A 14,388-nucleotide genomic window follows, 5' to 3' on the forward strand; every position below is an offset into this window, starting at 1 on the left:
TCATAAAACTCATTCCTTGGGCTGCTTGAATTATGTCTAAACGGAATCTGAGTAACCACCTGTTACAGTTTAGTATGTTACATCAGGAAAAGATGGAAGAGTTTAGAAGGGAACCTGCTTGTTTAATTACTTGTGACAGATACTTGGCATGCATAAAAATATGTTGGCTTACCTTAGCAGATCTCTTCAAGTCAGACAGCTTCTTCCTGATGACCGTTCTGTCCTGGGTGTTTGGGAAGTGGCATTGACCCTTTCAGTGATTTATTTCCATGCCTGCAGCATCCAGTGCTTCTGGGAAACTGCAAGTGGATGACAGTTGCCCACCTTTCTATTGTTTGCCCTTTAGCTCCCTCATAGCACAGGCCTGTCACAGTCTCTGCTTTAAACCTGTTTTTCCTCTGCCTCCATGACTGCAAGTCTAAGCAAAATTGCTGCAATAACAGCTAACCTTAGCTCCCTGCACTATTTAAGGGTTTAAATGCTTCATCACAGCACTTAACAAGTGCTGAAATAACACCAGAAAATGCTGGAAACACTCAGCAGGTCAGGCAGCATCATGGAGAGAGAAACAGAGTTACCGTTTCAGATCAATGACCCTTCGTCAGAAGCGTTAACTCTGTTTCTCTCTCCACAGATGCTGCCTGACCTGCTGAGTGTTGCCAGCATTTTCTGTTGTTATTTCAGATTTCCAGCATCCGCAGTATTTTGTTATTGACTTAACAAGTGCTCCTCTGCAATAATTAATGTGGCTCTCCACTGGATAGCCCATTGTGTGGCATTGAAGTGCACATTGTAAAGCACCTATACAAATCAATAAAATTAGTTGTTAAGCAGCTTTCGAAGGGACCTCTGAAAGCCCAAAGTCGTGATTAGTCAACCCTTAATAGCACACCAATAACAATTTCTAGGCTGTTGAGTGGTTTCAATGCACATCATAACATTTTACTAATTTGATGCTCATTGCATTCTGTAACAATGTGCCAGCTCCAGTTGGACACAAATTGACTTCACTGTCAAGCATCTTTCTGGGGTAGTCCAAGCTGAGGAGATGCAGCCAAATTGGGGTGAGATTCAGCTGCTGTATTTTTTTGCCGCCTGATTTTCCTTCCATTTAGCGCTCAGACAAAATCTACCCCAATGTCATCTGGGTGTTAACATAAAGAGAATATAACAAGGAAAATGTATTACTGTTTAAAACTGTTAATCCATTTGTATCCAGAATAGTAAACACAGTTTAAATGTTTGCAGTACCTTTTGTCTTGCTGCCCACAATTCAGCACATCCTGGCAATCTCATTCAGAGACTGCAGGGATGGCTAGTGTGTGAAATAGAAATATTGCACTGACATAGCAGTGGTTGGAGTAGTGATGTTCATTAAAACATAGGTAGATTTGCACTATACCTAACCCCTGCGCTACCTATAGTTACAGAAAGTGAATTCCATTCCTTCGTATACTTTACTGGCAACAGAAGAAATGTATTTTAAAAAATGTATATGCAAGTTAAACTATATGTAATTGTGCATGTTAAACACATTTAAATGTCCATGGTGTTATTGAAGTACGCTGAATTATCTTTTTTACAGTATACTGTACAAAATAAAAATAAGAACACTTACATCCTCAGCTCTCTGTGCAGCATTAAGCAGAGTAGTTGCATTCTTCTCAGCCTCTGCCACATATTGGACAATATTATCATAGACATTTGAAGCATTTATAGCCTTCTGGACAATACCATTTGCATCAATACTCTTCAAAATACTGTTAAGAGAACAGGATCATTATTTTAAGTAATTTTATACATGATAACACATAAGAGCTGACTTTAATCCCCTCTCTGCCCGGTGGGAACGGTGGGGGTTAAGATGGCATGATGGGTTCACGGCATGTTGCCGAGGCATTCCTGCCCCCAACATTTTTACTTGCTTGAATCCAGGCATGGGATGGCTGCCTGCCCCAGAGGAACAGGGTTCTAATTGAAATGGCAGAATCATGTCCAATGATGCCTTAGGGACGCAAATGCCATTTTAACCGTGGGCTGATTAAGGCTTACAAGGTCATCAGCGATAACTGGCGCAGGAAGAATCCAGGCCACCGGAAGCACAGGTAAGTTCTTTTTACATTTTTAGAGTTTGCTTGTGGGCCAGGAGGAGCCTGCATTGAATTACACACTCTGCAATAGGGTCTAAGCATTTTCAGCTCAGCGTTCCGATGGCATTAATAAACCCATCTTGCTTCACTTTCATGATTTGTGATAGCATCGTAATCATTTGATACAGTACTGGCTTGTAACACATTGCCATATGTTGTCATATAAATAAGTGTAAAACTGTGTCCTTCCCTATGGACTCCAACACAAAATAATCATCAAGACACATTTCAACATAGTACAATAGGAGGACATTCTGAAATCCTGTCTAGTGTCTCTAGTAAAACTGTGGTCTGGTTAAAAATACATGACTTCATAACAGATGTAGAGCTGGATATATCCTTTATCTTTATTAGGAATAGATAGCTACCAGGAAAAGGTCAAATGAGTGTTTGAGTGTTCCACTGAGCTGCTATCTTTCTTTTCCATTGTTGTTTTATTGCTGCTCATAACAATACTGATTTTTGTTATATATAGATGCTGGATAGTACAACTTACTTGGTCAATTCTGAGGCAAGTTTGCGAAGCACTTCGGCGTAGTCTATAGCACGGAGAGCCAGGGGTTTGTCGTATGTAGAGAGATTAGTCAGTTTCTGCCTCAGTATATTTTGAGCACCATCTATTGAGGCATGGAATGCAGACAGGTTCTGAAACAAACGCCATTCAAAAAACCAAAACAAGAAAGTTAGAAAATCTAAAAAAAATTTTTTTTAATTCCTCTTAACAAGAAGTAAAACTTTGGAAATAGTTTTATGATATTTGCTATGGTAGTATAAAATTATTAAAAAGTTCAATATTTTCAGATAGAGGGAAAAAGGGATAAGCAGGCTTTGAAAAGATCTTGGTTTCTGAACACTTCTTCTTGATTGAAAACTCGCAGAGCTTGCACAGTTCTGCTGCCCCAACGTCCACCAATTGGTCAGAAATGAAAATACTTATCAGACTGAAGAGATTGCACAAGTAGTCCTCAAAGTCCTTAAAAACGAGGTGCTATGTGCTAATTGTTTATAAAGTGGAGGAGAAGTAGCAATCCACCCTTAAACAGGCAAGGACATCGACTGCAATCAAAAGATCTAATCCAGCCCTTGTTTTCCAACCCACCTAAATCCCTGAGGCCAAGAACAAATTGCTTTCATTCTTTAATAGGACAGAGTCAGCATGGTTTTATGAAGGGGAAGTCATGTTTGACAAATTTGCTCGAATTCTTTGAGGATGTAACATACAGGGTGGATAACGGGGAACCAGTGGATGTAGTGTATTTGGACTTCCAAAAGGCATTTGACCAGGTTCCACACAAAAGATTACTGATCAAGATAAGAAATCACGGGATTGGGGGGAATATACTGGCATGGGTGGAAGATTGGCTATCTAACAGAAAACAAAGAGTTGGGATAAATGGTTCATTCTCGGGCTGGCAATCAGTAACTAGTGGTGTTCCGCAGGGGTCAGTGCTGGGACCCCAACTCTTTACAATCTAGATTAACGATTTGGAGGAAGGGACCGAGTGCAACATATCCAAGTTTGCCGACGATACAAAGATGGGAGGGAAAGCAGTGAGTGAGGAGGACATAAAAAACCTGCAAAAGGACATAGACAGGCTAAGTGAGTGGGCAGAGATTTGGCAGATGCAATATAATGTTGGAAAGTGTGAGGTTATGCACTTTGGCAGAAAAAATCAAAGAGCAAGTTATTATCTAAATGGAGAGAAACTGCAAAGTGCTACAGTACAAAGGGATCTGGGGGTCCTGGTGCATGAAACACAAAAAGTTAGTATGGAGGTGCAGCAGGTGATCAGGAAGGCCAATGGAATCTTGGCTTTTATTGTGAGGGGGATGGAGTATAAAAACAGGGAAGTCTTGCTGCAGTTATACAGGGTATTGGTGAGGCCACACCTGGAATACTGCGTGCAGTTTTGGTTTCCATATTTAAGAAAAGATACACTTGCTCTCGAGGCGGTTCAGAGAAGGTTCACTCGGTTGATTCTGGAGATGAGGGGGTTGACGTATGAGGAAAGGTTGAGTAGGTTGGGACTCTACTCATTGGAGGTCAGAAGAATGAGAGGCGATCTTATCGAAACATATAAGATTGTGAGGGGGCTTGATCGGGTGGATGCGGTGAGGATGTTTCCACTGATGGGTGAGACTAGAACTAGGAGGCATAATCTTAGAATAAGGGGCTGCCCTTTCAAAACTGAGATGAGGAGAAACTTCTTCACTCAGAGGGTAGTAAATCTATGGAATTTGCTACCCCATAGAGCTGCGGAAGCTGCAACATTAAATAAATTTAAAATGGAGATAGACAGTTTCCTAGCAGATAAGGGAATTAGGGGTTATGGGGAGCGGGCAGGGAAGTGGATGTGAGTCTAGATTCAGATCAGCCATGATCCTATTGAATGGCGGAGCAGGCCCGAGGGGCCGTATAGCCTACTCCTGCTCCTACTTCTTATGTTCTTATGTTCTTAAACCCAAATCGTCCTCACCATTTCCGTGTTGTAAAATCGATGTATATCAGAACATAGCAAGCAGAGGGATAACAGGCGAGGTTCTTCACCACCTATGTTCCTTCCCGTTAAGTCATCAAATAGTAAATTAAACAAGTCTAAGATTTTCATCTTCACTACCCTACCCAGAAGATCCAAGTGTTTATAATTCTTGCATGAAGAAGTGCTTCCTGAAATCTGTCCTAAATTGAAGTTTCACCACTTTTAAACAACGTCACCTTGTTCTACTGTAATGCCTTACCTTGAGGCTTAGCTCTGGAATCATCTTTTCTATATCACCTTGTGTATTTCTAGAAGGTCCTCTCTCAGTCATCTACTTTCAAGGTTAAACAGCTCCAGTCTGTCCAGTCTTTCATTATAACTCAATCCTTTGATGCCAGGGGTCAATGTTGTGGCTCTTCTCTGCACCACCGCCATGATTTCAGTGTTTTCCTTATGCCTTGCTGACCAAAACTGAACACAATTTGAGAGGGCCAATAATGCTGTGTTCCTTGGACTCCCGGTAATCCTAAGGCCGACCCTGATTTTCTCGGGTTCAGACAGCTGCGATCTGACGCAGGCACTGAACAATTTTAACCTAGCACCTTCCCACTTAAATTCAAATGATTTGGCAATTTAACAAAGCATTGCGTTCACTTTGTTTATTGAATCAACACGAAACAACTGGCAAGAAGACAAACCAACAAAATAATTCAAAATTTTTTTTTTGAAAATGCTTTCATCCTGCCTTCTCATTAATTCAATTATACATATCAAGGCTGAGAAAAAGTTATCTTCCCTTCTCAGCCATAGGTTTTCCAGCCGGGTCCACCAGCCACACAAGTTTCACAACAATACAACTTAGAACTATTCCCAGCTTCCCTCCTCCTAACCATTCACACACTATGCAGTTGTCATTTAACTCTTCAATTTCTTATTCATTTTTCTGTCAAAAAAATGAATTAAATCAAAGCAGAGTAAATAAAGATTTGCATTTATAAATTGCCTTATCCAACTCTCAGAAATGTCTCAAATTACTTCACACACAATTAATTACATTTTGACATAAATATATCGATAGTTAAATAGACAAACACAGCACCCATTTTGCATACAGCAAGATTTCACAAACAGCAACATGATGGATAATCAGTTAATCTGTTATTGTGGTGTTCATTGAGGGAAAAATGTTGGTCCAGACATTAGGGGAACTTCCTGGTTTTCTTCAAATAGTGTCATGGAATCTTTAACATCCTTGAATGACCAGAACAGGTACACACTTCATCTGAAGTCAGCACCTCCAACAGTGTAGCAATCCCTCAATAATAGTCTAGATTATGGTTCAAATCTTAGAGTGGTGCTTGAACCCACAATCTCCTGACCCACAAGTAAGCATGTGACCAACTAAGTCAAGCTGACACTAAAGTATGGCGATGTTAATCACAGAATCATAATGGGGCACAAAATAACTAGCACCTGGGTGTGGCGCCGCTAACGCCTCCCGGGAAATTCAGCATGAGGTTAGCGGTGGCGCCCCACGGTGCTGTGCCTCTGGCGATGACGTAATCATTGTGTGCAGCGCCCTGCTCACGCCCCGGCTGTGATCTTCGGTAGCACCCCCTGACTTACCACGGGACGCTATGTTCGACAGGGTCAGGGGGCATACATGTGGCCGGGGCAGCGCAAATTAAAGGGGAGGTGCCGGGCAGCCATTTTTGTTGCTGGCCGCCTGCCAGCACCTACCCCCATTGCTGTTCCTGGTCTCCTCTGAAGCCCCCCTGCAGGGTGCCGGATGCGCTCTGTGAGCCTGGCATTCCTCTTGAGTGCCGCGCTCTTTTGCCAATACTCTGATCCCTGGTGGCCCAGCTAAATTCCATGTAGACTACATCAAACACACTACCCTCCTCAACCCTCCTTGTTTCCTGCTTAAAAAATTCAATCAAGTTAGCCAGACACGACCTTCCCTTAACAAATTCATGCTAACTGTTCTTGATTAATCCATGCCTTTCTAAATGACGATTAATACTGTCCCTCATAAATTATTCCAACAAATTGCCTACCACCGAGGTTAGGCTGACTGGCCTGTAATTACTCCGTCTATCCCTTTCTCCCTTTTTAAACAACAGTACAACATTAGCAGTCCTCCAGTACCACACCTGTAGCCAGAGAGGATTGAAAAATGATGGTCAGAGCCTCCGCTATTTCCTCTCTTGCTTTTCTTAACAGTCTGGGATACATTTCATCTGGGCCTGGTGATTTATCTACTTTCAAATATGCTAAACCCCTTATTACTTGCTCTCTCACTATGTTTATCTCATTTAATATTTCACACTCCTCCTCCTTAACTACAATGTTTGCATCGTCCCTCTCTTTTGTGAAGACAATCGCAAAGTATTCATTAAGAACCATACCCATGTCTACCGTCTCCACACACAAGCTTCCTTTATGGTCCCTAATAGGCCAGACTCTTTCTTTAGTTATCCTCTTGCTCTTTATGTATTTATAAAACATCTTTGGGTTTTCCTTACTTTTACTTGCCAATATTTTTTCATGCCTTCTCTTTGCTTTCCTAATTTCCTTTTTAATTTCACCCTTGCATTTTCTATACTCTACCCCTTTGACAAGCATATCATTATACTTTATTGTTATGGTGAAATTCAAATAATTGGCAATTTTACGAACCTCGGTGGGTCCGTGGCGGGCGATGCCGATGGCAGGTCCTGACCCCGCTGCTGTCTCCATCCCGGCCTGTGAAATGAATTTCCTTTGATTGGGCTTGTTAAGCCTGCCCAGCGTGTTTCCCGGCCAATTAGAGGAAGCGGGTCTGGTGATGTCATTTGATGATGCGTCATCAGCCGGTTTCCTTAAAGGGACCATGGCCAACCTTCTTTTGACATTTGTGCTGTCAGTGTTCTACAGCATTGAGGTGCTGCCAACACTGACAAGCACTGCACAGAGAGGCAGGGCTGCACCCAGGCTCTCCCATGATTCCCTCCATGTGCTTATGGAGGGAGTTAGAGCACACAGGGAAGCCCTCTTCCCTTCCCATGGGTGGAAGAGACCCCCCAGGAGATCAACGCAGCCTGGTTGCACATTGCAGAGGAGGGCATAAGCAGGGATGTGGTCAGGAGGACCAGGCTGCAGTGGCACACACCTTTCAATGATCTCAGTTGATCATGAAATGTTATTACAAAGCCACACTCAACCTCAGGTTGTTTCCCCTGGCTGGAGAGTCTAGAACAAGGTGGCATAGTCTCTGGATGAGGGGTCAGCCATTTAAGACACAGAGGCAGAGTAGAAATAGAAGGATATTTCAGATGAATACGTGGCTAGAGGAATGGTGCAAGGGGGAGGGATTCAAATTCCTGGGACACTGGAACCGGATCTGGGGGAGGTGGGACCAGTACAAACTGGACGGTTTGCACCTAGGCAGGACCGGGACTGATGTCCTAGGGGGAGTGTTTGCTAGTGCTGTTGGGGAGGGTTTAAAATAAAATGACAGGGGGTTGGGAACCTGTGCAGGGAGACAGAGGAAAGGGAAGCAAGGATAGAAGCAAAAGACAGGAAGGGGAAAAGCAAAAGTGGAAGGCAGAGAAATCAAGGGTGTAAATCAAACAGGGCTACAGTAAATAATAATTCTAAAAGGACTAAGAGTGTTAAAAAAACAAGCCTGAAGGCTTTGGGGGAAAAATTTGGTGAGTAGCGCCACCTGTTAGCACCTAAAGAGGCAGTCAGTGGCTGTAGCGCCACTGGCTGTGCCTCCTGCGATATTCAGCAGGGGCGCTAATGGTGGCCTTAGCCTTTTGCACTGCGCCGCCACCGATGACGTCATCGGTGTGCGCAGTGCCCCGATCGTGATATTTGGTAGCGAACGCCGCTGTAGCGCCGTTCGCTACCTGCGCCCGGTTCACGGGGCCTTGCTGCGCCAGCAGAGGCACAAGTTAAGGTGGAGGTGCGGGGCAGCCGCTTTCTCGGCGGCCGCCCGCCAGCACCTCCATCCCCGGCCTCCTGGTCCCCCCCCCGCCGCGGCATTGCCGGCTGTTTCCCAAGAGCCTGGCACTTCTCCTTGGTGCCGGGCTCTTTTGCCGGCACTCACGATCGGGGCTCGCGCTGTTGCAGGCCCCTCCCCCTTAACAGTGCGAGGAAGGCCTGCAGTACCGCAGCGTGCCATGCTGCAGCATGTGGTGCTGCGGCACGTAGTGCTGCGAAATTCACTTTCAGCACCCTAAGAGGGACGCGGAGCACCTCGAGCCGCGCCCCGTCTCCCTCTAGGGGCACTTCAACTGAATTTGCGGCGATCGCTAATGCGGCAATCGTGGCGCAAATTCCAGCGCCCAGGCGAACATTGCGCCGCTTGGGCACCTCAGGCCAATTTCTAGGCCTTTGTGTCTTAATGCGAGGAGCATTCGTAATAAGGTGGATGAATTAGCTGCGCAAATAGATGTAAACGGATATGATATAATTGGGATTACGGAGACATGTCTCCAGGGTGACCAAGGCCGGGAATTCAACATCCAGGGGTAATAAATATTCAGGAAGGACAGGCAAAAAGGAAAAGGAGGTGGGGTAGCATTGCTGGTTAAAGAGGAGATTAACACAATAGTAAGGAAGGATATTAGCTCGGATGATGTGGTATCTGTATGGGTAGAGCTGAGAAATACTAAGGGGCAGAAAACATTAGTGGGAGTTGTATACAGACCCCCAAACAGTAATGCTGAGGTTGGGGTTGGCATTATATGGGAAATTAGAGATGCGTGCAATAAGGGCACAGCAGTTATCATGGGTGACTTTAATCTACATATAGATTGGGCTAACCAAATAAGTAACAATACTGTGGAGGAGGAATTCCTAGAGTGTATACGGGATGGTTTCCTGGACCAATATGTTGAGGAACCAACTAGAAATCAGGCCATCTTAGACTTGGTATTATGTAATGAGAAAGGATTAATTAGCAATCTTGTTGTGCGAGGCCCCTTGGGGAGGAGCAATCATAATATGATAGAATTCTTCATTAAGATGGAAAGTGAATTAGTTGACTCAGAGACTATAGGGTCCTGATTTTAAATAAAGGAAACTACGATGGTATGAGGCGCGGGTTGGCTAAGATGGATTGGGGAACGTTACTTAAAGGGTTGACGGTGGATAGGCAATGGCAAACATTTAAAGATCACATGGATGAACTACAGAATTTGTTCATCCCTGTTTGGCATAAAAATAAAACAAAAAAGGTGACTCAGCCATGGTTAACAAGGGAAATTAGGGATAGCATAAGATCCAACGAGAGGACATATAAATTGGCCAGAAAAAGTAGCAAACCTGAAGATTGGGAGCAGTTTAGGATTCAGCAAAGGAGGACAAAGGGATTAATTAAGAGGGGGAAAATAGAATATGAGAGTAAGCTTGCAGGGAACATAAAAACTGACTGTAAAAGCTTCTATAGATATGTGAAGAGAAAAAAGATTGGTGAAGTCAAGCATAGGTCCCTTGCAGTCAGAATCAGGGGAATTTATAATGGGGAACAAAGAAATGGCTGACCAATTAAATACATACTTTGGTTCTGTCTTCACAAAGAAGGACACAAATAACCTCCCAGAGATGTCGGGGAACATAGGGTCTAATGAGAGGGAGGAACTGAATGAAATCAGTGTTTGTAGGGAAATGGTGTTTGAGAAATTGATGGGATTGAAGGCCGATAAATCCCCAGGGCCTGATAATCTACATCCTAGGGTACTTAAGGAAGTGGCCCTAGAAATAGTAGATGCATTGCTGGTCATCTTCCAAAATTCTATAGATTCGGGCACAGTTCCCATGGATGGGAGGATAGCTAATATAACCCCACTATTTAAAAAAGGTGGTAGAGAGAAAATGGGGAATTATAGACCAGTAAGCCTGACATCGGTAGTGGGGAAAATGCTAGAGTCCACTATAAAAGATGTACTAGCAGAGCACTTGGAAAACAGTGACAGGATTGGACAAAGTCAACATGGATTTACAAAAGGTAAATCGTGCTTGACTAATCTACTGGAATTTTTTGAGGATGTAACTGGTAGAATAGATAAGGGAGAACCAGTGGATGTAAACTTTCAGAAGGCTTTTGATAAGGTCCCGCATAAGAGATTAGCATGCAAAGTTAAAGCACATGGGATTGGGGGTAAGGTTCGAGCGGCTATCTGGCCTACTCCTGCTCCTAATTCATATGTTAAGAACATAAGAACATAAGAAATAGGAGCAGGAGTTGGCCATACGGCCCCTCGAGCCTGCTCCGCCATTCAATAAGATCATGGCTGATCATTGACCTCAACTCCACTTTCCCACCCGATCTCCATATCCCTGATTCCCCTAGTGTCCAAAAATCTATCTATCTCAGCCTTGAATAATCTCAACGACTCAACATTCACAGCCCTCTGGAGCAGAGAATTGCAAAGATTCACAACCCTCTGAGTGAAGACATTCCTCCTCATCTCAGACTTAAATGGCCTACCCCTTATCCTGAGACTATGTCCCATAGTTCTAGACACTCCAGCCAGGGGAAACAACTTCTGAGCATTTACTCTGTCAATCCCCTTCAGAATCTTGTATGTTTCAATAAGATCACCTCTCATTCTTCTAAACTCCAGAGAGTATAGGCCCATTCTACACAATCTCTCATCATAGGACAGCCCTCTCATCCCAGGAATCAATCTAGTGAACCTTTGTTGCACAGCCTCCAAGGCAAGATCATCCTTCCTTAGATAAGGAGACCAAAACTGTACACAGTACTCCAGGCGTGGTCTCACCAAGGCCCTGTACAAATGTAGCAAGACTTCTTTACTCTTATACTCCAACCCCCCTTGCAATAAAGGCCAACATGCCATTTGCCTTACTTATTGCTTGCAGTACCTTCATCCTAGCTTTCTGTGTTTCTTACACGAGGACACCCAAATCTCTCTGATCACCAACATTTAAAAGTTTCTCACCATTTAAAAAATATTCTGTTTTTCTATTCTTCCTACCAAAGTGAATAGCTTCACATTTCCCTACATTATACTCCATCTGCCACCTTACTGCCCACTCATGTTCTTATGTAACATCCTATTTTTAGGGTATGACTATAGAAAACATGACAATTGAAGTAAGACCATGGGCTGACACTCCAGTGTAGTGCTGAGAAGGTGCTGCATAGTTGGAGGTGCTGTCCTTTGAATAAGACATTAAACTGAGACCTTGTTTGCCTGTTAAAAGTAGAGGTATGACAGTACATGAGGAAGAGCAGGGAGTTCTTCCGGTGTCCCAGCCATTATTTCTTCTTCAACCAGCCCCACTAAAAACTGGTCATTAATCTCATTTATATTTGTGGGACCGTGATTGCTGTGGTTGACTACATAACAGTGAATGCACTTCAAAAGTAATTCATTGGATGTGAACCACATTGGGACATTTTGAGGATGTGATAAGAACTATAGTTGTCCACTTTATAATGGTGTAGTCACAGAGTTGGGAGCAGGGTATCTGTATATGTCTCTGCGGTGGATGGTATAAGGATCCAATAGGGAAGAAAAATAAAAGAATGACCATTTGCAAGAGGACATCAAACATGGCCAAGGGAAGACTTCCCCTGAACACTACTTATAGCAGAATCATACACATGTTAATACCTTTTTATATAAATAATGGACAGCAGAAATCTTCTTTGTTGATTTTCTAAAAAAACTAAATATATTTTCGCCCAGTCATTGGCTCTCACAGCTACTAAGCATTCGCCCGTTATTAAGGTTTATGTCTTGTCTTACCACAATCTTGTTTTCTAGTTCTGATATAGCAATCTCCGTGTCTATCAAACCGTCACTAGCCATTTGAAGGGTCACGTTAACAGCATCAAAGTGTTTGTTTAATGCATTTTGTAGTCTCTGTGGAAGAGAAAAACACAAAAATTGTTTAGAAACTACATTAGTGAAGTTTTATAATTAATGGAATATTCCAGGGAGTTTTATAAATGTATTGTACAGCTTCCCTTATGAATTGCCTGGTAATGTAGTAAAATAAATCAATTTAAACTTAGCTTTGCTAAGTTTTCTTAGATTAATCTAATGGCTGTCTTGACTATCTGCAGAGCTGCAGACTGTTTGTCCCTAATTTTGAAACAGTTTTGACTTCTCACTGAGAGAATAAAATGTTATTGCCACTCAGTGCTGTTAGTAAGTGTTGAATGCAGTGACCAGTGTCCAGTGCACCCACACCACTGTGTGTCACAGGTTCCCAGGCCTGAGGTAGGAACAAGCTACTGGCCATCCAGGCATTACAGTTATTGGATTATTAAAAAGTAAAATAATTTGCCGAAGGTGAGTTTCAATTTGATTTTGTTTATGTAGATTTCTCCCCTCTTTGGAGAGCACTGACGGGGTACAGTTCCATGAACACCAGCAGCTGTCCAAGTGGGCACTCTACAGACAGTGAAAGAGGACATCAGAGCCAGTTCCCCACCCACTTAACATCCCGTCCAAGTTTCCACCAGCTTTTTTATTGGCCCGAAGAGCAATTACCAGTTTGATAGTTTTCATTTTTAAATAAAATCTCAATGATGTATTAAAAGCCAAAAGATAATTTCGCAGCTTACCAGCTAGGAATTATCACTGATTCATCTACCTGCCCATATAAAATAGATGTTTGCAGTTTCTGGGGCCTGAGCAGTTGATGGAAGTGCTTTTAAGGAGCCCTGCCTGAAGACTTACATGGAACAACTCATTTGTTATTGTTTTATTCGTTGTTTCTTCTTGGCTGATCTGGTAAGGAAATGAAACTTCTTCTTGCATTCACTCTCCAGTTATGTGATATGTTGCTTACAGCTTTTACATTGGCTTTCACCATTTGCTATTCTTGTTGGGCCGCTCCACCCCAAAGAGAGCTCCATTCTCTGCCTCATTTCCTTCAAGAAAATTTCAGTGACCTAATTGGGGAAACAAGGCATTTTCTGCCCTACAGAACTACTGGCAGACATATTTGGAAAAATAGGTGTGCTTCTTTGTAAGTTATAATCCCTGCCTTTGTAAGCTACTGCAGCTCTTTATATACTGCAGCATATTTCCAGCTCACCAATAGCAAGCTTTCCATCACAGTCATGTCGGGAGTTGATCTCCATTATGCTAATATGGTTGACCTCTGAATTACAGGCAGGATCAGAACACTAAAGGAGAGGGGAGTACATTTCCTGTACCACCCCATATCTGTATAAAACTACTGGTTGATTGGAAACTTGGGTTGTTGTCTCATTTTGTTTATATCTCTAGCACCTTAGATGAATTTCGGTAGCCATTAATACTCAGGGTGCATCAGTGATTGAGTCATTTAAAGCAGTGCTTCTCAAACTGGGGGTCCGTAAAGGCTTTGCAGGGGGTCCGCGACCCCCCCCCCCAATCGGTAATGGAGAGCGAGCCGGTACGGAGCAGCTGGGCGCTGCTGAACAGGGCAGTGAATGGTTGCCATGGAGGTGGCAGCAGTGGCTGTGCGCAGCAGGAAGAGGAGGAGAAGGGACGGATAAAGTCTGTGGGCCAGCAGCGGCCGCTATGCCACCGCCAGCAACAGGATTCAGAGACGGAAAAGCGCAGGGCCAGCTGTTCGGAGAGGAACCAACCATCTGTAAACAAAGATCCCATCCTGACTACCAGCCGGCTGCAGCAGTGCCGGGTTACGGCCAAAAAGAACAAGCCCTGTAAGTCAGACATACATTACATTAGATCTGTCTGTCCACGGTTAAGGGCTGACCAAGGAGCAAATCTGACATAATA

At 43.4% G+C, this 14,388-nt stretch overlaps 1 protein-coding gene across 2 annotated transcripts in view; it reads right to left on the reverse strand.

The window, feature by feature from the left end:
* Positions 1 to 14,388, reverse strand: part of lama4 (laminin, alpha 4) — a 223,205-nt gene that overhangs the window by 117,689 nt on the left and 91,128 nt on the right. For both annotated transcript variants that reach the window (XM_085997349.1, XM_085997347.1), the window contains exons 14-16: positions 12,397 to 12,513; positions 2,647 to 2,795; positions 1,619 to 1,760 (exon numbers count right to left, since the gene is read on the reverse strand). In XM_085997349.1, the coding sequence (XP_085853475.1) occupies positions 1,619 to 1,760; positions 2,647 to 2,795; positions 12,397 to 12,513 (408 nt within the window). The remainder of the gene's footprint in view (positions 1 to 1,618; positions 1,761 to 2,646; positions 2,796 to 12,396; positions 12,514 to 14,388) is intronic.

This window comes from Somniosus microcephalus, chromosome 9, assembly GCF_052327205.1.
Source record: "Somniosus microcephalus isolate GS21.2 chromosome 9, FLI_Smic_1.0, whole genome shotgun sequence".
NCBI lineage: Eukaryota > Metazoa > Chordata > Chondrichthyes > Squaliformes > Somniosidae > Somniosus > Somniosus microcephalus.